The sequence below is a fragment of the Apostichopus japonicus genome, chromosome 19 (assembly GCF_037975245.1).
Source record: "Apostichopus japonicus isolate 1M-3 chromosome 19, ASM3797524v1, whole genome shotgun sequence".
Classification (NCBI taxonomy): Eukaryota; Metazoa; Echinodermata; class Holothuroidea; order Aspidochirotida; family Stichopodidae; genus Apostichopus; species Apostichopus japonicus.
Window position 1 is genome coordinate 26,258,761 of NC_092579.1, and position 21,839 is coordinate 26,280,599.

The window sequence follows — 21,839 nt, forward strand, 5'->3', positions numbered from 1 at the left end:
CATCTGTGAAGAGGGTTAGCTGCAGACAGCCCACTGTAATAATATCATCCGTGAAGAGGGTTAGCTGCAGACAGCCCACTGTAATAATATCATCTGTGAAGAGGGTTAGCTGCAGACAGCCCACTGTAATAATATCATCCGTGAAGAGGGTTAGCTGCAGACAGCCCTCTGTAATAATATCATCTGTGAAGAGGGTTAGCTGCAGACAGCCCTCTGTAATAATATCATCTGTGAAGAGGGTTAGCTGCGGACAGCCCTATGTAATAATACCACCGTTTGGGAGGGGTAGCTTATGTCAGGAGGATTTGTCAGCAATTTGAGAGCATATGCCAGGAAATTTGTCAGTAAACCTGTGGGATATTATCATGATTCTATTAGTTCGAACTGACCCTGTGTATTGGCAATCTCCATATATATAAACTAGCAGATAGGCCTACATCAGGGGTACAGGGAGTGTTCGACCCTGGTGACCTCAGTCATTGACTCATTACGCCATGATGGTGCTGTATGTTATATAAGTTCCTTTCTGGCAGGCTAATGAGCAGTGCGTCCATACGACAATTTTGGGAAATGCTGTACAACTTAATATAATAATAAAGTAATGCTGCGCTAAAATGACGTATACATCTTAAACAATGTTGCACTATGTAAGAAACTGGCCTACTTACATAAGATGCTAGATTCATCAAGTCTCAAATGACCATGATATAGGCGTCCTTATGACGCGTGTTACATATGTAGGTTCAGTTGATCCTTCTATAAGCTATTTCAGATTTACAGACATAACTCAGTATAATGTCAGCCCATCTTCTTCCGCGGATTTGTTAAATAGCTTCCGATTATCAACTAAAGGATTGTTCTACTAGGTGATTTAAATACAGTCGGATGAAAGTATTTAAGGAGTGATCAAAGTTTATAATCGATATTGCAGGACAAACAATATTTTCTGCGGAAAAAAATTGACATACTGAAAAACTTTATACAAATTAATGGTTGCAAATGGCAATTGTTATATATCCCATTAAATCTCATTACATTTGCGTTGGTTTGTAAGACTGTTTCATTTTCACCATGAAAACCGTCAGAAATAGAGGTCTACGCACATGTCCATACACAATCGGATACCGCTAATCTATGACTTCAACAGGTTGGCATTTACTCAATCACACTCCGGACAATTATTGTTTTAGGTCTGACCCACAACTAAATTAATTAAAATTTCCGGAGGGTTGCAGAAAAATTACAGTAAACAATAATTCGAAAATGATTAAAGGAAGAGGAAAATGGAGTGGATGTTGACGAGAAACCTGTTTTCTTGTTGTTGTTGTTGTTTTTGTTTTGTTTTTTACGATACAGAGACCGTCGGACTTCCAGCTCCCTCTTCTGTAAGCCCGATTGAAGCCTGCATTTGTAGTCTGCTTCACTCGATCCAAAAAAAAAAGAAGTTACCAACAGGTGTTGAACACTTACGACATGTAAGACCACTCTAAAAACGTCACAATATGCCTGTGGGTGGTCGACTGCGGTTACTAGTGGCCAATGTTTACAAATCTCCAAAACAAATTCGAACCAATTAAAGGAAATATGACCGAAAAGATATTTCCTTTTCATACCTTGGCGTGTTGTTGATAGATCCCTTTGGTTTCCAATTTGTAGAATGATTAAGGTCGTGACCTAGACCGTGAGGGGATTATTTATGATCACTTAAGGTATGAAATAGCTATCGACAATACCTCCAAGGGCGCACTGGCGAGCAAATATTAAAACATTAACACAGCGCGTATAAAGCCCACCACAATCCTTAAATATGAATTTTCATCCGTTAAATGTTTACATAATCGAAAAAGATCGTTAGATCACGATTATACAGAAATGCAATTTTCTGTGACCATGGTTAGGCTATGCCTACTCGGTGGTTGGCTTTACCTTAGGCTTTCAGTCTACATTCCAAAGCAAGAAGTGTGCTATGACGCAAGACAATATATGTCCTTATGATACTCTCACAACAAAACCTTGTTTGTTGTTGTCACTGAGGAATTTCCGATCACGTATACCGCTGCTACGTACATATATATATAGAGGTCTATAGGATAGCCAGTGGTAAAGCTCCCACTGGGCTGCAGTGTCAACTCAGTTTGCACAACCCTCGCAACATCTTTGTCCCCATCTGTCTGAGTTAATCATTCATGTTTGGCCAACACCATTATTTTGTCTGATTTATCAACATTCTTGAGAATTTGGCCATCACTTTTTGACTTTTCCCCCCTTTATACATGATAACATTGCGTCCAATCCAATCGAGATAGGCATGTCAAACATGTATTACCAATACTTACTACGCGGCTGGGGGTACATCCATTAAGGCATTTCTACTTTTTAATGTTTTATCTAGTTGACCAAACTTGGTGAGTTTTTTGTTTTGCCGTGTCGTTAAGGCAACGTTGAATGCATGCTATAACTGCAGTCTAGGATTAAAACCCGAAGTTGTAGAGCACCCTATGCTGTGTTCAGAAGAGTAATAGAGAATGAAGGACTGTTTTCTTCCCTAAGTTCGTCATGAATAAATTCTTTCTTTGAACATGAAACTAGCTCCAAGTAGATAGTGACTAATGGACGAGTACAACGACTGAATATCAATTAACAATAATTCACAAGACCTAAAAATTGCTTTTAAGTTAAAAATGTGCCTTAAGTTTTGTTTCAAGTATATTAATACAGAAAACAAAACAAAACAAGCAACCAAACAACAACATCAACTTCACGGGAGAGCTCTATATAGATTCGCTGAAAACAACAATTGCATCAACAACTGCATAAGAATTTGTGTCTGAGTTCAATTGGCGCGAAAATACTACAATATCTCGTACAACTTGCAGGAATGGATATGTAGGCTATATTTATATCAAACAGCTATATGGTATAGGTTATGAACTGCTATACGGTGTAGGTTATGTAATAAGAGTCAAAGATAATATTACAACAAACAGGAAGAACTGTCCTGAAATACAATAGCTAAGATGACAAGGGAAGTGAAAGACGATGTTTAAGCTAGCATATAGCGTTTATTGTGTTTTATTCAGTGTAATTGTACACGGTACCGTATCAAATAGAAAACATATTTTTGGAAGTATACCAATAGGCAATAGTCAATGACATTGCCAAGGGCGTTAACACGGTGCCTGTCCTCTTACTGTTGGTTTAAGCTCAGCTTGCGCACTTTGTGTACTTAAATGTTATATTGCTCTGAATTTTATCTGTTTATCAACTTGAATGAATCATTGTGAACCTGACAAATATTGGGAACTTTGATTTACCGTCTCAGATATATTAGTATTTGTACAAATGGATTCCCTGTCGCAAAGTTGATTTTGCAATTTCACCAATTTATTAGCCATTAAAGCAGAGGTGTACCTATACTTATCATCATTGAGAAGCTAACATGCTTGACTGAAGAAAGAAAAAAAAAAGGTTTTTGGCTGCACTTGTAAAAGGTTTGAATAAAATAAAATATCCAAGGTAGAAGTAAAAGGTTAAAGTTATAATAGATTTAACGTCGAATAGAAATTCTTATATAATTTAATAGTGGAAAACCCTGCTTCCGTTTATTTATGCCTCTTTTTTTAAGTTTATTGAAAAAGAGGTTTGTATATAGCCTACTTCTAAAACTGTGCAAACAGCCCCCCAAAATGCAGGAGACGGATTCAATACAAGTCCGTTAACAACAATAAGCAAGAATGCGACCAATTCCAAATAGTTACCGCAATAAGTGGTGTGTGGCTAAGCATGAACAGATTTTGATCAATGGTCCTGACACCCTTCAACGAGCTTACAATCGAATTAATTAATTTTCTGTTACCCCTGTAAACAACTTCGCGATTCCCTCCCACTCGATCTTTTGTTGAAATTGATACGTAGTGCTGCAGTAATTCTTCAACAGAAAATGGTTGTCCAGATTAACAACTTCGATAAACCGTAAGTTTAGGCATAATTTTAATAACAACATCTCATGATAAAAGGATGTGTGCGAGTAATATTAATTAAAGCTACTCCGGTTTTCAATGTATTCACTTTTGAAATGTATATATCCTATATATATATAGCCTATATATATAGCCTATATATATAAATATATATATATATATATATAGATATATATATATTAATATATATTTATATAGGACTATATATATAATTATATATATATATATGCTATATATATAAATATACATAGGCTCTATATATATATAGGCTATATATATAGGCTATATATATAGGCTATATATATAGGCTATATATATAGGCTATATATATATATTGACGTCGGTTCGTTAGGCCTACATCTTAATATTATCCATTCTTTGATCAATTTTAATAATTCAACCTAAAAAGCCTTCATATGAACAACAAAGGATCCATGTCAGACATTGAACATGTCCATTTGTCCATGAAAGTTTTTGTAACATATTGTTTAAAGCTGTCATTTGAGGCCATAAAACTGTTTTGTTTTCCCATTGAGTTTTGTGCTGCGTCTGAGGCACTGACCTATAAAGGTCTGTAAATAACGTAGTTCGATCACTTGAATTGATGAACCCCGGGTCCAAAATAACATCAAAATAAAATTATAGTGCCTAAAGTTATTATTAAAAGCCCGAGAGGCTTAAACAAGTTATGCTAACAACTTGGCTAACACTGTGAAGATAGAAACACTAAGTTACAACTGATCATATACTTACTTGACAATAAGTAACGTTGCATTTTCATTTTTGTTCTTCATCAAAGCAGCCCAACTTTTTCGAATATGGTCTTTTTCCACTGTACTTAGACCAGTCACTTTACAAACATCACTAGAACCTGCTGACGAAAGAGAATAGTCAAATTAAACTTGCAAAAACATCATCAGAAGAGTGATAAGAAATAAACTCTTTGCACCACTTTATACAACATATCATACATTCATTTAACGTGTAAAATACAATTGTATATAGTATCGACTGTATTGTTTTCCAGTATAAATTGAATAAGAAATATAGACAAAAGAAATTCATTAATTACACATTTTTATGACCAGATAACGTGGTGGATCGGCAGGAAAATGTCTGTAAACATTTTTAATTACTATTGAAATAGCGGTGCATAAGAAACATTGGTAAAAAAAACGAAGGAATGTTCGCGCGCGAAGCGTGCTAAAATTTCCTAAGATAAATAATTTATTGTTTCAGTGAGCAAAACATTATGTTTACAGCTAACTTTGAGTGCACCAAAATAATTCAGAACAATGGCCCGGGCCGTCGGCAAGTTCCTGGAACCGGGCCCTTGACTATAGTTATTTCTAATTATTCCTCCACGGGTATAGTTACTTCACGGACCTTGTATTTCTGTAAAGGCATAAGTGCATTGTTTTTCGATAGAGATTCACGTGTGGTATACCTTACATATCTGATTGGTCCATGATCACCGAACAACACGATTGTGGAGCTTCAGCTAGACTCGTGTTAGTGAAAATTGTAAAACTATATATCAGAATACCTCCAATATTAAATCGTATCACGAAGCCATATAAGCAAGAGACAGGTCCACATATGAACCGTTATGTATAAATGTTATGAATGAATGGCGGATATACTCAATTTGTACATGTCTGCCATTGTTATGCAAATAAGAAAACTTTACAACGACACCACAGGTTTCCCTACAGGTGGACACAGCTGCAGGGGGTTTTCGGAGGAGTAAAACGAGTTGCCCTCAGGCTCCGTATACCATATTGAATTATTGATATTAATTAATATCTACAGTTACTGGCACACATGTTTAAATAATATTACTAGTTGAGTCTGGCTATTACACTATATATATTAACAGAAGGGTGCGTCGTTACACTAAATGTTTCCCACGGAGCAAAAATCCTATGTGTGAAGGCCACTTAACACCAGGAGTCGCTAACTACACTTACGTTGTTGTCTTACAGAATTCCTTCGTATAGATTCATTTCTTTAAGTATGTTTGAGTGGCATGGAGGGGAGGAAAACCACTCAAAACTGTTTAGAATGTCATATATTCTTGTCAAACCTGCCTGGGGATGAGTTAATCAAAGAATGTTTTATTACGTGTCTTTCAGAATCAAGCTTCAAATTTATGTATCCCGTATCTACACGTTATCTGCATAGTGGATAACACACACCACAGTTCCATATTTGCAACGTTTATTAATTTTCTGAAGTACCAAAAACGGTCTGCTTTTGACTCAGTTATGATACCTAATAACAATGTATTAGCTCATTAAAATCTAACACAGCTAAATATTTGGTTGAAATTAGAAGGGTATCGTAGCCTACATAATAACCTATAATTAATTACATATTAAATCCATTAACGATGGTTTGGGGTAGTATAGTACGATTATTTTACGATTTTCCCATGAGGAGATTAATTTCAGCTCTTATTCATAACACTGGAATGCACACCAAAGTTCAATTTTCAATAGTTATTTAAGTTAAATTAATTTATAATTATTTACATCCTTATTTACTTCCTGTTTATAGATAAACACATATTTCGAACATCGTGATAATTCAACAATTAAAGAGCAATACGGTAATTTGATCATGCATTGTTGGACTGTCATACGTAACTGATATCATATACGCTTTCAAATCTATATAGGTTAACATATAGTTAAATGCCCACGAGTTTGAAACTGAATATAAAAGAGTTGCTAAAGGCAAATAGACTACCTTAATTATAGCCGACGGGGGACGTTAATTGCCTCATTGAATTAACCCAAAAGTCGGAAATATTTTTCCGTAGATTAGTAGAATACCGCACACCCATGCAAAATCGTGCACTTATTTTCCCTTTTTGTCCGAGCGCCATCCAAACTCGACCACACTATTGTACAAAGGTACTTGATTGTATACGCTGCACTAATGAAAAAATGTAATGTACCCAGATACGTTTCATACGGTCGTTCAAAACAACTTAAATTAAACAGCGGAAACTTTGTCGAAAATGATGAATTTCTCATATGACATCATGAGAAATTCTCTAGCTTGCCTTCAGTTACAACACTGAATTTGAAAATTACCAACACTTAAAACGGCCTTCAACGTGATTTCCTGAATGACATGAAATAACAAAAAATAATGTAAATAACGTTTAAGTATGCTAATCTTTATGTTATTATCAAAACTTAATAAATATCTTAACTTAATGTGTCCAATTTCAAATATATCCTTACTTTTCTGCGGCTTTGTTTCCGACGCCCCCATTATGGTTGGTTTGTTACTACTTTCCACGCCTTTGAAATGAAAAACTGTCACAGAGTTAATATACCCAGTAGAAAACACACCCGCTAAACTTTCTTCCACCAACAACAGAACGTCGAAAAATATGACTCTAACACTGGTTGTTGAAACAATAAATATGGCCAGCCAACAGCTTGAAGGAAGTGAAGCGAAACGACATTTTGACTGCTAACTTGCACTAGGTCTATAATACTATATAGATATATATGTATCTGGGCTGCGTATTATACACGTCACTCAAAGTAGGCACAGCTTGGTTGACAAATCACGTAGTATCTCTATTGGACTTGTCAAGTTATCCAACTAATACTCACTGGCTCCCGAGAGCATTGCTTGGCTAACGAGGGAAATCATCAAAAGGAAGTTTGCGCTTGTAAAGATGATGATTATTAAAAAGAAAGGAGTTTTTTTATATTTTGACTGCAGGCTGACCGGCCGTAAAGCGTTTTACCATAATTTTTGACCTAGAAAATCGCGTCATGCTCCTGTTACTTATAAATCGTGAAGCAGCAATTCTCTCTCCTCTTATGAGTGTATAGGAGCTGTCCTTTGTTTCAGGCATCTTTAAGGATGAAAGATGTAAATATACACATGATCGTCATGTACCTATTAGTTAATTAGTTATTAGTTTTACGGTAATCGCAACATTTACAGGATCATCATTCGTTTTTGTTCTGTAATGGTTAACATGCTCCCAGCGAAGATTGCCAAATTTGGCCTCGTTTCCCGAATCTCGTCAGAATTCTCAATTAGTTTGACCCTCCTCGACCTCGTATATTTCTGTAATGGTCAACAAAAACATCCGACAATTTTATACTTTAAATCATGCATGGGTTATTGACTGTTTTAAATAGTCACTGTTGGGACGCGGAGATGGATGTAAATGAGTTTGATATATGTAGGCCTAATACAGTTCACATGAATCAACATGGCGTCCAGGTGTAATGGCTTATAGCAACGAGCAATATCAGAGTTGACTATCCAGCCCAATTGAATGTGTATTAAACCCATGATTTATGCCTGTAACGGAGGCATGTTAACATGATTGAGGATTAGTATAACGGTGTCGGTCATAAAGTGGTTGCACGCGACATTAATGTCATAGACCCTTCAAAACATTGTTATGAGACCCAGGTTGAATTTCAATACCACTTTTAAGAACATTTGAGAAATTGCACTTTGTATACCTGACCGTGGGCAACTTAGTCTAATACACCGATGCAGTAAGTCAGTTCTTCAGATGCGATAAAAAACACAAGACATAGAATGAACTTAAGTATAACAAGTTTACAATGCATTGCACATGTATCAAAGACGAATTGTGTTGCATATGCTCTGTTGTTTATATAAAGTTGGAAGATTGGTTTTGGTTGAGTAATTAGAAATTGTAAAACAAATGATTAACATTCACACAGGATGCACTGATGGGGAGGCGAGGTCACATTCGATTTAGCCTTAAACTGACGAGCATTCCAGAGTGTAAGCATGTGCCTATGTTGAAAACCTTTCAAACAGGAATAGCTGTGTAGAAACATTACAAGCACTAACCTTTTTTCTTTCCTTTTCTTGTAACTTGGTATTTCAGACTAAATTTCTTTATAAAGTAATCTTTTGAGTCTAATCTTGAGTGATTACCGCACGAAGACTTTAGACCTTGATCTCTTTATTACCTTATGAAGATGTCGATGTCTTCGAGGTTGGTCTATTCCAGATTTTATCTATGTAAGATCACGGGTATATTTAGGACACGTCAATTAAAAGTTCATATTCATCTAAGAGTTGTACTCATTATAGAAAACGTCTGCAGTAAGTATATATACAGAATCACAGTTGGGGTTTTGTTTTTGGTTAATAGTTTACTCATTGGCACGAATGTAACCAATTCATGAAACACCTATACAGTATTGTTTGTGAATACTTCAACGATTCTCTTCTGTAGGTCAATTTTTAATCCATAACGGTTTAACTTCTTTTAGATAATTTTATTGAGTCACGACAACATTCTCAATGGATAAGTTAAGAAACAGAACGTATTAGATATGGTACTAACCATTACAAGTAAATTCAATACCTAACAGGTTAATATGTCTATATAACACTGCCCCTTTTCTTAAAGAAAAGATAATAAACACATCAGAAGCTCATTATTTAATTACGCTAGTCTAAAACTTAAAAAAAAAAACATTTGGTGAGGTTATCAGAAGTAACAGAACGTCCGATTACATTTCATAGCTGAACATGTCACGTATTCGTTTGTTTTAGGAATGTTAAATAGAATACGTTTCGACAGAGTTATTAGACTTTGCAAAACATTGGATCTGGATCAGCATAAGCATTAGAGGCCTGGATTAACGAATCCGTCATCATCTGGGTGGGTGTGGGGGGGGGGGGTATAGTTGGTATCAAGTTTGGTTTTTGGTATTAAGGGAACGTTTCAGCCATTTGACGTAATGATAAGGTGAATCTTGTGAAAACTGTAAGATACATATGGACGAGATAATGAAGTCTGGTAGAAGAACTCTCACCGTAACCCAACACTGTCTGTCTACGATATTAATATTTATATAATTATGTATAATTATTTATATAATTATGTTTAATTATATAAATATTTATGTATATATATATATATTTATATATATATATATATATATATATATATTTATATATATATATATATATATATATATATATATATATATATATATATATATATATATATATATATATATATATATATATATATATATTCATATGGCAAGCTATTTGGATAATGAAGAGGATATAGAGGGCAGCTATTGCTTATAATTTTTACATTATTTTAAGTCAAAAAATCATTTCGCTCTCATTTATTTTCATTACATTTTAAGTCAAATAAGTCAAAAAGTCATGAGCAATACATTGCATTTTAAAGTCGCAAATGACACGTTTATACTGCAAGGTTGTCATGGATACGAGTTGTTATCCGTGCTCTTTCACCAGACTTCATCGTTTGTTCGTTTTGATATTTTTTACTTCTGCATGTTGTCTTCCTTGAGTGTATGTTCAATTAGTTGTTCTCACATAAAGCATTGCTGTATGAATATATATGCAGTGGCGTAGCTACGGGGGGGCCTGGGGGGCCGAGGCCCCCCCATGAAATCGGCTGGCCCCCCCACTGGCCCCCCCCACTGGGAATGGGGTAAAAAAAAAACACTCATCAGTGCGATTCGCTAATATTTTTTGTTCAATAATTTGGGAAATAGAGTTACACAATTTTCTCGTCTGCACCTGGCAGAATAAGAATAATACAATATCTGTAGTAATCATGAGAATGGTCACACAGCATGGCATGGCAATGGTCGATGCGACGATTGCGACCATACACCACGAACCTTGTTGTGCTGCGTGATAGCGATATCTGCTGAAAATATGTTCAGTGCTTCCACCTAGCGCAACAATCTATCAAAAGATTGGCTCCGTTTGTTCTGAGCCGAGGTATCAGGTATTCATGGGTGGCGATCATGGGGGGGGGACGGGGGGGGACATGTCCCCCCAATATTTCAGGTGGGGGATATAGTATCTTATATCCCCCCCCAATATTTGGTGGCATAGTTTTTTTTTAAGCATATGTTTTGTATTTTTTATGATATCGCTAGTAATTTCAAAATAGAAAATGCTTAGATGCAACTTACAAGGCCTGGGAAGTGCCATTTCCAGCGATCTGGGAGGCATTTTCGGCCAAAATTTTCTTTTGCGCTTCGCGCCAACTCATGGTGGCGCTACGTTTAGAAAGTCTGGGTACAAGCTTTGCCCCTCCCTTGGCAAATTCCTCGCAAAGCGCCTGTCTAACCGTGTCACAATTTGTTACTATATATGACCGAAAGTAGTTTTTACTTTTTTTCTCTCGAAATGAATAGCTAGACGGACCGCATCCGTAATGAAATTTGGTTTGCATCTTGTGTATGAGTGTAAGTACGTACAATCATACATAGGATCCACATCGATATGGGTTCACTGGGTTTCCATTTGGCCTGTTTCCTACGAGATTTCTAACTGCAGGTGCGTAGCCAAGGGAGGGGGGGATGAAGGGTGGAGACCGCCCTCCCCATGGAGCATATTTTTTTTTGATATTTTCTATGATATCGAAGTTTTATAGTAGCCGTTATAAGAGGTTTTAATATTTGTACACCAATAATTTAACTGTGTCTGAAATTCGAAAATTCCTTGACCAACATTCTTCATCATAGTATACTTCCCTCTACACTCGTACAATTTTGACCGGTCTGTTAGTGGTTGAGGGGGGGGGGGGGTTTCTATATTGGTTGTCCATAGATGAAATTTAGTGCAACATTATGGGTATGTTTTGAAGTGAATTTATTATTCAAATTCTGAACAAATAATGGGCTTAAAACCTTGAAAAGTGGGGCTGACGGGTATTGTGGGGCGTTACGTAGAATTACCTACAAATGCAATGAGGTCGAACATGATGTGTGACTGGTGACAATCTTAACAAAAGGTTATGAATGAAAAAAAAAACTATTAGGAAAAACTTGGTTCTCAGGCAAAAGTGTACATCTGGTTGGTCATTTTCAAGCCCGAGAAGTGCCATTTCCGGTCATCTGGGGGGCTATCAAAACCAGAAATTTTCTTGTACGCTGCGCGCCAACCAATGGTGGCGCTCCGCTTTGACAGTAATTCGCCTACATCCAAGAAGATGTCCCCCCCCCCCCCCTTAATATTTGAAACAGATCGCCGCCCGTGCAGGTATTCATATATTGCCTCGAGTCAAATGAATATATGTCATTGAATATTCCACAAAACAACTTTTTTATGGCCACGAAACTGTCGAAACAGGATTTTCCACTACTGGTAGAGATATAAAATATTGGGAATTCTGAAATTCCTGCAAATGATGCCAACTTCCCTCAAGTTAAAAGTCTGGTTGAGTTGGCAAGGCCAGTCAGCATGAAAGAGAAAAAACTTTTTTTGCATTTCTGTCACCAAAGTTGCACATCTTTTTTGGTTGCTATTTTGCCTCACAGGTGCCATCTCCTGCGATCTGGGGGGTGCTGAAAATCTCAAATTTTCTCTGTACGCTCCGCGCCAACCATGGTGGCGCTCCGCTTAGATAGTAACCTCCGGCCCCCCCCACTAGAAAGAACAGCCCCCCCATGGCCCCCCCACTCAAAAAATCCTAGCTACGCCACTGTATATATGAATAGATGGGTATTCAAAGGCAACATGAGGGGTCTACAAAATGAATAAGTCATAGTATTGCAATAGACAGAAAGGTACGAGGCTTGTAGCTTAGTATATCTGGTTCTGAATCAGGTAAACGAACTTACCACAACAACGAGGAAGATTATTACCTATTTCCCTGAATCCCTCAGGCATATGCCCGTTTAGGAAAGTTAAAACTTTTAATATGAGCGAAATTGGTTAAGAAAATTGGTGGATTCTCGTTTGACTTACGGTAGGTGCGAAAATCTTTAAAATGTGATGATGAAATCTTGGGACAATCGTGAGGATTTGCTGAGATGATGGGAGCCCTGAAATATGGTTCAAACGTTAGTACTGTTTTCCCGGTCTGTTAAGGAACGCCGTAATCAACGGAGATGCGGCCAGTCGTTTCACAACATCCCTACTAGTTAGTGAAGTTTGATGGGACGAGACATGGTGACGGTTTTGGGTGGGGTTCAGGTAACATCTGAAAAGCATTGCTTATAGAGTGACAGGTAATGGGTACTTGGATGACCTGTGATATGACCTTTTACGACACATTACGAGTGATACATTGAAAGTTAAACATTTACCACAAGATTCACCGCAAATGAAACTTACCGCATAGTCTAAACGTATAGCGACGTTCATGCCTATTGTCAAATAACATGGTTTCTCACACACTCAGTTAGAAATGCGTCTCATAAAGTGCTGTAAATTCAACACCCCCGCCCCTCCCCCCTCCCGGCCTCCCACCTTCCCTTCCCTTTGATAACCCCTTTTACATATACTTTCATCAGCAATAGTTAGAATTGCAGTCAACAGTTTGTGGGCGTTTGCTTTAGGTATATCGCTATTTGTAAACTTGACATTACTAATGCACTATATCAATCGTCTCCAGTAAAATAACACGACTAGCTCAGTATACGCAGCCAGGAACGAATGGAGTCCTATAAAGACTCAAATTCTGCAAGCGAATTCGTCAGCCATATGCCTTCTAGAGACATTGACTTCACTATACAAAATACTTCTCAATAAACAGCCCGTTCTGTCTCAATTCCTGCTACATGACCCCTGTTTCTCATTTGGGCGTGGATAAAGGACCGTGAGACTGTGTGTTTTCGTTTCATTTGTTTATTTCATCTCTCTCTTCATACATGCGTTAAGTATTTATATTTATATATATATAAGTTGCTATAAATTAATATGATGCAGACTGTAACAAATCTTCCTACAATTTCTTATCGGTAATTAAATCCTCTGACTTGCGGGTTAACTAGAACAGACCTCCATTAGTTTTTTTTTTAACTGAATGAGACGGATACCGTAAACAAGAAAGACAAAATGGCTTCCTTATTTTCTCCGCCACGTGTCATATGAGATCATTCACTGTGACACTGCAGCCAATGAAATTTGAAGTTGTTTGATTACTGCTGAATTCACTTGATCAGCAAGGTCGTTGTAATCATGGAAACCTGTTTACAAGCTTCCTTCCCTCTGACCTCAGACGACATTGACTTCCATAGCAACAAACACTGGAAATCATTGTACTTATATGCAGATCTGCATGCCAAGTACAAAGTTCATCCAAGCTTCATTTAGGAGTTAACATGCTTAACAAGGTGTTCTTACTTTGACCTCCGGTGATCTATAAACATGACCTATGAACTCTGCAACAACAGCTGTGACTTCTGAGGTGGATCTACATATTAAGTACGCAGGTCATGAAAAGTGCTACTCTATGAGTTATTTGTGTTTAAAATGTTTGACCGCTGGTGCCTTCAAATGACCTTTGAACTCTAAAGAATTATTGTACTTGTGTAACTTGAACTATCAATGATTCTGGTATAAAGTGGATCGACATACCAAGAATGAAATTAATCTAGTAAGCTTAACCTATTAAACTAATTATGTTTACAAGTGTTTCAGACCTTATCCTCTGGCGATCACACATGACCTCTGACCTCTACATCAACCGATAGGATTTTTGAACTTTCTAAATTGGATCCACATAATTAAGAACGAAGTACATCCAAACTTTGCTTTTGGAATTAAGGTTGTTGGAAGATTTTCGTACGTTGATCTCTGGTGTCCTAAAAAGACCTTTGACCTCTATAATTATTCAGAGGAGTCTTAGACTAACTAAAGGAAAATGCGCATTCCAATTGCAAGTATGAAGTTCATTCAAACTTTAGTTTAGAGCCATCGTGTTTTCAAAGTTTTCATACGTTGACCTCTCATGACCTCCAGCAGTTAGTAAAACAACATTTTGTTTTACAAACATAACAGTCACAATTGTTAAATGAGGTCAAATGAAGGCCCACAGTAGGACTAAACAACAAAATACTTACCATATAGCCATGTTAAAAGAATAGAAAGTACAACTTTTAAAATATTAGTAAGAAATTATTGATGGCCGCAATTTCTACGACATGATACTCATGAAGTGATTCGTTAGAAGGAATTTCATGAATCGCCAAGTTTTTATAGCAATTAATAAACCTCGATCTACGTCAACGTATGCTTTGAATTTAAATAAAATGTAATCTACATATTCTCATCTGTGTAAATTGACATATTGTTATACCTCAAGAAACATAGTCAAAGTCAACTTTGAGGAAGTTTAGATTTGATAGCTGGAAGTAAAGTGCCCATAACTCCAATTGCTTATCAAATAACACCATTAACCATTCAGGCTATAGTAATAGTGGAACCACTGTCTCCCCCCCCCCCTACCACCCCCAAGGCTACGACACCTTATTGTCACAATTTGCGACATTCTTTTAAAATATTATTTTATTAAAATTATTTATTATAATAGTGTGTCACCCCCTTCCCCTCCTAGGGTAATGATTATTGCCGATACTGGTGCAAATAAACAACAGCTATCCACGTAATAGGGAATGTTTATTTGATTGGCGGTCAACGTTTCTGTTTTAGGCTATGATGTGGTTACATGATCATAGATGTGAAGAATAACATACAACATTATCTATGTTATGAAGACAGGAACACAGAACTAGTACATGCATTCAGCAATAATGTTAGTCAAGTCTATGTGTTAAATTGGGTAATCGGTCAGGGCTTAAAGTCCATATAGGCTAAACGTACTAACAAGTGAAAATCTACAGCCTATTTCAATATTTTCTGTACACATGTGGCTATCAAACTTTAGTAAAATTACGAGAAAAAAATTCACACGACAGGGATAACATCAATTCATTTTCACAGCAAAGATAATGGCAAAATGAACAAAATGTTACAAAGAAAGTACAGTCGTTTGTCAAGAAAGTGCATTGAAATCTTTTACAGTTTACAGGCATGAGTATATAAAATTGCAATCGCATACATACATAGCATATATCTACTGTTAAATAGGTAGTGATAACTACTTCAAATCTGATCGTTTTTTGTACAGTTTTATCTCAATACAAAGATTAATACAAACCTTATAGCTTAAAATATCTTGAAAGAGTATAAAAAAAAATGAAATGTTATTGAGTATCTTATCAGGATCTTATTTATTGAAGATATTGTCTCATCAACAGGAATTTTACCCAATAATGTTTTCACTTTCCGGCTGAATAATCTTAATTTCGCTAAATGGATACACACCACAGTATTGCCATAGCTAGGCCTTTTTGAGATAAGGCTCCCAACTTACTAAATTCACGGTAAAGTTAATACGGGCATTGGGCTAGTATGTAAAAAAAAGTATAAAAATTAAGTACCATCATTATAAAACTGATAAAGGAATGCGAAGGAATGAGATGCGCATGCGCAGAAATATATGATCCTGCCTGAATTTAAGCCTGTAAGTAGTACGGCGTTTTCGTGGCACTTCATTTCGCAGAAAAACCAGCGAACATGGTTCTGCAGTTATTTGTTTAAATTTTCGCGCCATGAAGCATTTTAAAAGGACTGTAAAGTGACACAAAGAATGTGACATTTTATTTTGAAATAGCCATAAAATCTCAAAACTTAATAATCCATGTTTGAGCATTTATACCAGTCATGTTTTGGATCATCAATTACCATGGTAATCATAGTTTTTCAACAGTCTTAATTGTCATGGTGACAAAATCAGCAAATCTGTTCTGGCTGAATATTGGAATTTTTCATTTCTTCACTTAACAGTCCAAGAGTAAGGTATATTGCTGATAAAATGTTCAAACTGGGCTTTGCTGTTGTGCTAATAAACACTGTTGCTTGTTAATGGAATCTAAGGCATAGTAAAGATACACGTGCATGTACAAATGTGAATGGTTGTCTATTAGGCCGGGGTCATCAAGGTACTCGATTATCCAATTTGCATATACTATTAACCTCAAAAATATAATATGCTAATTAATTTTGTGAACGGATTTTGTAGGAAAAATCTGATTAATAAACACAAAGTAGTGAGCAAAAATGGAAAAACATGCAAAGAAGTTGCAAGAAGTACTCAGTTTGGCAATCCATTGATAGCCAGTCAGAGCCATGGGCACAGTGTATGCAAGCAATAATAAGAATAATAATTATATTAATCATAATATACACACCAACAGTTCATGGTTAAAAACACCCAGGCTATCAAAGGACAGCCGTCGCACACATGGACGTGCTTGTGAAAATTTAGTTCTCCGCCACCTCATTCAATCGTCTCACCTCTATGTTTGTCGCTGTCAGGAATGGACTTGTTCGCAGTTTTTGCAAGCTCAATGTATTCACCCAACATGACCTTTTCCATGACTCCGTATGCTTTCAACCAAGCATCTTTTGTCCTTTGGTTGAATTTATCCTTCAGCTCATCTTCAAAAGCCTCCATCAAAACCTTTCCAAGGAGCTGAATGTAATAAAACAGATTAGGTCAAGGTTGAAAGGCACATATCACGTCATTATGTTGAATGCGATAATGTTACGCGAGGTGATATGTTATGTGACAATGGGTGTGGCATATCAATGTCAAATATCAAAACTTTACAATATCGATGGACTTATAACTGAAAATGAAAGTTTAAAAAAAAAATCATCAACTCACTAAATTTCATTGTCTCCAGTTTTCAAGCCTCATATCATATCATATCATATCTATCATATCATATCATATCATATCATATCATATCATATCATATCATATCATATCATATCATATCATATCATATCATATCATATCTTATCATATCATATCATATCATATCATATCATATCATATCATATCATATCATATCATATCATATCATATCATATCATATCATATCATATCATATCATATCATATCATATCATATCATATCATATCATATCATATCATATCATATCATATCATATCATATCATATCATATCATATCATATCATATCATATCATATCATATCATATCATATCATATCATATCATATCATATCATATCATATCATATCATATCATATCATATCATCTCATCTCATATCATCTCATCTCATCTCATCTCATCTCATCTCATCTCATCTCATATCATATCATATCATATCATATCATATCATATCATATCATATCATATCATATCATATCATATCATATCATATCATATCATATCATATCATATCATATCATCTCATCTCATCTCATCTCATATCATATCATATCATATCATATCATATCATATCATATCTTATCATATCATATCATATCATATCATCTCATATCTTATCATATCATATCATATCATATCATATCATATCACATCACATCACGTCACGTCACGTCACGTCACGTCACATCACGTCACGTCACGTCGCGTCGCGTACGTCACGTTACATCACATCACATTCCAACACCACATCACATCATATCATATCTCTCCATTTTCAATCTTGTGATAGGCCTAAGCAACACCTAGGTAGATCACGTGTTGTCTTTCTTTTTTTAATTTGCCCTGCAATTACTGTAACCTATCGCGTGCTTATAAATACATTGCATTGTATTGTGTGGCAGGAGACCACCACTCGAACTGATTTTGCTCTATTAATAGATCACCAAAAGAGCAGAAATGCATATCATCATCTTTCCCATGCTCTGTCTTGAGTTTTTCTTTATTATTTTCAATGAAAATTGACTATTCAAACTAATAAACTACATTGTGGTGAAATTTCAGTGTACGCAGAATAATATAAAAATTTACAAAAGTGAGAAACAAAAAGCTATACTTCAAGGTATTCATGAAGCAGGATAACACGTCGCTGTATGCCTAGGAGCCACTACGCACATTCGATGCAAATAGAGTCAGTGATACTTATTACAAAATAGCATTAGTCAAATAGTGATTTGTCTATAGGGCCTCCGCAGATGTATCGATTTGGGGGCAAAGGAATCCTGAGAAAGTATATATATATATATATATATATATATATATATGGATGAAAGGTATACGTTTATCCTTTATAGAGTGAAGGTGAATTAACGTACGTCGTAATGTTGTTTGGTGACCTGGTGACTGAAGTGTGTTCTGGCTACGTTATTTAGCATTTCAATTAGTACTTCGATGTCATCCAAGCCCTCTACTAACGTGTTCAGAGAGGCAGCCACTCTAAAGGCATGTGCTTTCATCTTACGATTTGCTGCTAGTTCGTCCAATGGGATCCCTCGGAGCTGATCGAAGAGGTCTTGGGAAGGCGGATCTTGTGTGAACAATCTACACGCAAAGAAGAATAGGATCGTAGACAACAAAAACATATTCATATTATATTTAAGCAAGAAGCTGAGTAATTCTTCTCGAGTCTTCGATTACCTTTTACAGCAATTTTAATGTTTCGTCGCCGATGTTTGAACCCTCTTGACAATCCCTGGCTAATATTGCTCAAAACAAGACGGTAATTGATTAAACTAAATGAAAGTTCATTCTTCAGACCCTTTTCTAATGAATCACATGAAGACAATTAAGTTTCCAACTGTCTTTATTGTTTTATTTTGTTATTTCAAAGCGAAAACTATTTCCAGTAGACCGTCTTGCTAAAATGCTGATCAGAATTACTGATGACATGAATATCATAAATACATGATAACGTGCCCTGGTTCTTGATTTCCTTCCTGTATATATACATTATACTACATGTCTACGTGAGAAATCAATTCCGCAGACTAAGTCCACATCCGCAGGAGACAGGGCACATGTACTTTTAACAAGGCCGTCCCCCGCCCCCCCCCCCCCATCTATCTCTCTCTCTCTCTCTTAGCAGTCGCTATGTTACTTTGATAATAGGCCTACTTGTTATTAAATAAGTGACTTTTATATTACATGTCAGTTCCCAAATGTATTGGGTAACATTTTAAATTCAACTTGGGAAATTTGGTATGGTGGAGTGGAGTGTTAGCTCAGTGGTTAACGCCGGTGCCTTCCAATCTATAAGGTCCCCGGTTCGAGTCACTCCAAGATTAATGTATGTCGTCCAGTTACAGAGTTGTTGACAATTGACAATTCATAATCATGGACGTTAAATATGAATGTAAGAGACTGACTTCGGTCAGCTTGCGGCTTTGATAAACCAATGATGGCTTCTTCGCGAGTTCCTGCTTGCAGGAGGATCTAAAATACATAGATACATACATTCGTACATACAAAACGACACCAATACACTTTGCACTGACCCTCTGTAAACTACCGCATATAGTTTCACTGCACGACACACCATCCTATAACATGAAATGCCTAAGAACCTTATCTTATGATAATCAATGGGAAGACTATAAACACGTCTGTTTTTGTATAGCCTGCGTCTTGTATGGTGTTTTAGTGCCCTCCTTTCATACGTACAAAATGAACTATCTGACTAAGGTGGGCCACGGGAGTTAAATTTGTCCAAGAATGAGACCAAGAAAAGAGCTCAGATTTTCAGCCCTTTAACTCCGCTAGTTAGGATTTTACAGTGTAGAATTTTTATTCTAAAATGTTTCACTATCCAGAAAGAACAGTTTTCCAGACACATCAGTGTACTATGAATATGAGGACATTTGCCATTTTTTCAGCTCTGTCTCCACCAATCCCTTTAATACTTGTTATTAATGAGTGAAGGCTCTACATGAAATTGTGTATGCACTGTGAAATACTTTCACAACTTACTGCAAAGTAATAGTCATCTAGTATAAAATCACAGAAAAGTGTCAAATTTTCAGACCATTTCATATAATAAGCTGTTGGATCGCTTTTGGCCAATTTTTTTGGGCACCGTTTGAGATCATCTGTTGACCCGTTGAAGCTCATTTCCTGAATGACTGTATGTTTCGTTGAAGACCTATTCAGAGAGCCCTTTCACAAAACTATAACTGAACTGAATTTGACCAAACTATTTTCACCAATAGAAATCACAGCATTGGAGAATTCATAGATTAATTGTAGCTTTAATTTCGGAGTTATCATATTTCAAAGGTTTTCAGACCTTGACACCTGTTGACCTCATGTGACCATTGACCTCTACCAATTTCAATAGAATTCTTGAATAGAATTCTCACCAAGCTGGATCTATATACTACACATAAAGTTCAATCAAGATGTACTTCTTGTGTTATCGTGCTTACAAGATTTTCAGACTTTGACTTAAATGTTGACCGTAAATGACCTTTGACCTACACCATTTTCAATAGGGTTACTCAACAAGCTGATTCTGCATACCTGTATGAAGTTCAACACAAAGATATATCTTTTGAGTTATCGTGTTAACAAAGTTTTCAGAATTTGACCTCTGTTGACCCCAAATGACCATTGAACTTCACAGGAAAGAATAAGATTCTTGTGCTCAATAAGATGGATCCACATACCGGTAAGAAGCACCATTAAAGCTTTTGAGGAAAGGTGTTTTCAAGCAAGTGTCACATACACACACACGCACACGCAGCGTCATGACCGCAATGATTGCATTTGCTTTCAGCAAGGTATCAAAAGTAGATCATGCACGCCACGGTACATCTACATAGCAGGTAAGCACAGTAGGCCTAGTCTAGCCTAGTTACATATCATCTAGAGTTATAGTTCTAACACAACGTTGATTTAATGAATATATAGCGTGACTGTTACACTGATGTGTGGCAAGAAGAACCAATTTAACGAAATATGTGTTTCCCCTGTACAGGTGGCGGATGATGGTTATTATTTGCCATTTCGATGTTGTCGTTTTACAGAGCTCCGTTGTCTGTGGCCGCGATGAATCGATTTAATATGAGCCGTATTGATGTCAGACGTCCCATCAACTCACCTGTCGGTTATGACAGGTGTTATCAAAGGAGAAATAAAGCGAAAGTCGGACAACCACAGAAACGAAACATGAACTTGAACTATTGCAGTTATTTTCGTCCAAGTGCCCTTGACACCCTACCAATCTCTGACA

General features: G+C 36.4%; 1 protein-coding gene across 4 annotated transcripts in view; it reads right to left on the reverse strand.

Annotated features, from left to right (window-relative positions):
- Positions 1-21,839, reverse strand: part of LOC139960339 (uncharacterized) — a 90,966-nt gene that overhangs the window by 5,829 nt on the left and 63,298 nt on the right. For 3 of the 4 annotated variants that reach the window (XM_071958643.1, XM_071958641.1, XM_071958644.1), the window contains exons 4-6: positions 18,928-19,153; positions 17,151-17,328; positions 4,734-4,854 (exon numbers count right to left, since the gene is read on the reverse strand). In XM_071958643.1, the coding sequence (XP_071814744.1) occupies positions 4,734-4,854; positions 17,151-17,328; positions 18,928-19,153 (525 nt within the window). The remainder of the gene's footprint in view (positions 1-4,733; positions 4,855-17,150; positions 17,329-18,927; positions 19,154-21,839) is intronic. The other variant, XM_071958642.1, reaches the window with a different exon arrangement.